The sequence below is a fragment of the Myotis lucifugus genome, unplaced genomic scaffold (genome assembly GCF_000147115.1).
Source record: "Myotis lucifugus unplaced genomic scaffold, Myoluc2.0 scaffold_3942, whole genome shotgun sequence".
NCBI classification, from domain to species: Eukaryota; Metazoa; Chordata; class Mammalia; order Chiroptera; family Vespertilionidae; genus Myotis; species Myotis lucifugus.
The window spans coordinates 10,277-13,698 of NW_005874990.1; the positions used below are offsets into that span (position 1 = coordinate 10,277).

The window sequence follows — 3,422 nt, forward strand, 5'->3', positions numbered from 1 at the left end:
GATGCTGGAGCGGATGCCCAAGCAAGCAGGGGGGGTGGGAGGAGGTGGGGTGGCCCTCAGCCCCCGGCCCAGGCCTCTGCATGGAGCACATACCTGGGGGGGCGGCCCACCCCCATGCCCTCCACGGGGGGCTCCTCGGTGGGTGCCGATGGCTGCGGTCTGTCCTCAGCCCCAGGGGCCTTGTGCCGGATGCCCAACCTCTGTGTCCACAGGCGGATCAGAGGCCTGGCCCGAGGGGGGGGACAGGGGGTGGGGCCAGCTCAGAGCCGCAGAGGGGGAGCCAGGGAGGACAGCCAGGCAGGCGGCTGGGCTGCAGCCCAGGCAAGCTGGAGAGGTGGCAGAGACACAGGAGGGGGCAGGGACAGGCCTGGGGGCCAGGAGACAAGGAAGACGGGGACACAAATGCAGCAGAGAAAGATGGGGACATGGATGAGGGAACAAAAGGGGTGAGGTTAGGATAAAGGAGACAGTGACTGAAGGAGAAATGGGGGGGCCTGGTTCTCCCTAAGACAAAGCCTTAAAAAGTTGGGGGTCACAGGTGAGATACCCCCCGGAGACCCAGAGTGAGTCCCGGATGGAATCAAATGTAGGGAGGGCAGACGGGGGTGCACCCAATGGGGTGAAGGCTGGAGCAGCTGCCAGATTCCTCTCCTCCCCAGTTTCTCTCAGGGAAGCGGCCAGGAGGACGATTCTCATACATCAGGCCTATTCCCTCCTTTATTGGCTTTTAGGACCCCCCCCCCCCCAACTTTCCTCCTCCACAGTGCCTGCCTTCAGCACAGAGGAGAGAAAGCCCACGCAGCCCCCACTGGGGAGTCCTGGCAAAACCTAATCCTCCGGGGGGACCCACCCCTCAAACTCGGTCCAGTCATTGCAAAGCACTTGAGTTCCCTGAGGTCAAAGGGTCAAGCCAAGGGCCTCAGCTGACAAAACATCCCTAGTAACTGGGGCCACCCCAGGCCCACCTTCGAAATGGGCCAACAGCGTCCCCTGAAGGGTGGGGGTGAGTCACTGGGCTGAACCACGTCTCTGGGCGGGTGGGGCCGCTGGAGCCAAACCCAGTGGTTTGAGAGCAGTGGTCGCCAACCGGTGGTGCTGAAGGCTGGCGACGCTGTCTCAGAGCGCCATGGATCAAACCAAGTCCTTCGCTGGAGGGGTCCTCAGACCGAACCAAGGCCCTTTAAAGAACAGCAAGTCAAGCAGAATCCATCCTGGGGGCCAATGGGCCGAGCGAAGTCCTTTGGAGGAGGGCCGGTCCGCAGAGCTGACCGAGTCCCTTCCAGGAAACCAGCCTCAACGCCAGCTCCCAGGCCGGCTCAGACGCTGATGGTGCGGAAGACGGTGAAGCCGGACAGGGCGGTGCTGACCAGGACCCCGGGGCACTGCGGGTCCAGGCCGGCTCAGACGCTGATGGTGCGGAAGACGGTGAAGCCGGACAGGGCGGTGCTGACCAGGACCCCCGGGCACTGCGGGTGCCAGTGCAGCTCCCTTCAGGTCAGTCTCGCCCTGGTGCACAAACAGCAGCTGCTGGGGGAGGTCCGCCAGCCCAGGGTCGGCCTCCGCGTCGCCCGCCTCGGGGTCCCGCTCCACCGCCAGGTCCCACTGTGTGATCTGGTTGTCTGCACCCGAGGCTGCGAAGACCCCACTGTCCTGGGGGTGCCACTCGACGGAGGTCACGGGGGCCACGTGCTGCTTGAAAGTGGCCACCGGGGAGCCAGACTGTGGGGAAACAGGAGGCAGGGGCTTTGAGCACCTCAGCGGAGTCCTGGGGTACCCCAGGCAGAGCCCCAACCCTCTCCAGCCTCGGGGTTCAACCAGGGCTCCACCCTTGAGCCCCCACAAGCCCAGATTCTCTGAAAGGGACAGAGGGGCAGGTACAGCTGGTAACAATGGCCTATGTCCCAGGGGCTGCTGGGAACCCTGCTTTCACCTGCCCAGAAGCCCCTCCCAGGAAGGGGGTGTCCTCCCCATGGTCCTATGGCCTTAAAGGGGCGGAAGCAGGGCTCCCAGGCCCAGGAGCAGCAGACGCAGAGAACCAAGAAGCCACTTTTCCTACACAAAGGGGCTAATTTGGAGAAGGGTCTCCAAAGTCCCAATCAGCTCGGCCATGTGACCTGGCCATGCACCTGCCTTGGGGCTGGAATCCTTTTCTAGAACCTTCCCAGGGGTGATGCTAGAGAACCCATTACACCGGCAGGGAAAACAGATTAGGACACGGTGGCCCCGGGAAGGCGCAGAGCCCTGTGAAGTGAGGGCTTTGCTCAGAGGGATCCCAGACACAGCAATGCTTCCTGCCCAGAAGCCCTCTCAGCGCGACAATCGGCGCGACAATCGGCACGTAGCTGGACCGTATGTCACATCTGCTCCTGGCCTTTCTATGCCTGTCTCCTCTCCTGCAGCGAGTGAGCTGGGCTCCGGAGGTCTTTGCCTCTTCTGTTTCTTGTCAGCTCTCCGGCTGGTAGAACTGCGCTTCCACATCGGCCACAAGCCATCCTCCTGCTGAGCCCGCTCCCTCCTCTGTCGCCCGAAGGGGCTGGGCCCAGTGAAAGGGCGCTCCCAGCTCTGGCGTCGAAGACCACGTCAGAGGGCAAACCCCCAAATCCCAGTGGCTGAGGGAACAGGAGCTTCTCCAGGCGCCCAGCTGGGAGCGTACCTTGAACTGCCGCAGGTCCCACACCTTAAGGGCCCCGTCATCCCCGCCGCTGAGCAGGAAGGGCTCCCGGCGGCTCCAGTTGATGACGTTGACGTCCCCATCGTGGGCGGCGGCAGTGGTGAGCATGCAGGCCTTGCTGGGGGCGGCCCGGATGTCCCAGATGCGAATGGAGGCGTCAGCTGAGCAGGAGCCGAATACCTGGAAGAGGAGTCTGAGCAACCAGGGCTCCCTGCACCCGACCCGAGACCAGGTACTAGTAGTGGGCCCCTCACTAGGACCTGCCCCAGCCACTCCTCCCTTTAAGACCCAGGAATCCAGCCCCGCCGGTATGGCTCAGTTGGTTGACTGTTGACCCAGGAACCAAGAGGTCACTGGTTCAATTCCCAGGCAGGGCACAGGCCAGGGTTGTGGGCTGGGTCCCCAGTAGGGGGTGTGTAGGAGGCAGCCGATGAATGATTCTCTCTCATCTGATGTTTCTATCTCTCTCCCCCTCTCCCTTCCTCTCTGATATCAATGAAAATATATACTAAAAAAAACCCAAGACCCAGGAATCCAGCCCCAGCCCCGCCTCACCGTGTCCTCGGTCGGGGACCACTGCAAGTCCTCCACGGAGCGTGTGTGGCCCACGAATGGCCGCTGGTCTACATGCCAGGAGCCGCCGTCCGTGGGCGTCCAGAGGTGGATGTTCTTCTGACAGTCACCGGTCAGCAGGCGCCCTGGGGGGACGGGAAACAACCTGGTCCCAGCTGGCCCAGCGCAGTCCCCTCCC

At 63.0% G+C, this 3,422-nt stretch overlaps 1 protein-coding gene across 1 annotated transcript; it reads right to left on the reverse strand.

The window, feature by feature from the left end:
- Positions 1-695: 695 nt before the first annotated feature.
- Positions 696-3,418, reverse strand: GRWD1 (glutamate rich WD repeat containing 1; the record flags this gene model as incomplete). Its single annotated transcript, XM_006109995.3, is given in 4 exon segments — positions 696-1,487; positions 1,489-1,719; positions 2,654-2,851; positions 3,227-3,418. Coding segments are annotated over 4 exon segments (708 nt in total), but the record flags the coding sequence as incomplete, so codon positions are not given.
- Between the last annotated feature and the right edge of the window lie 4 nt (positions 3,419-3,422).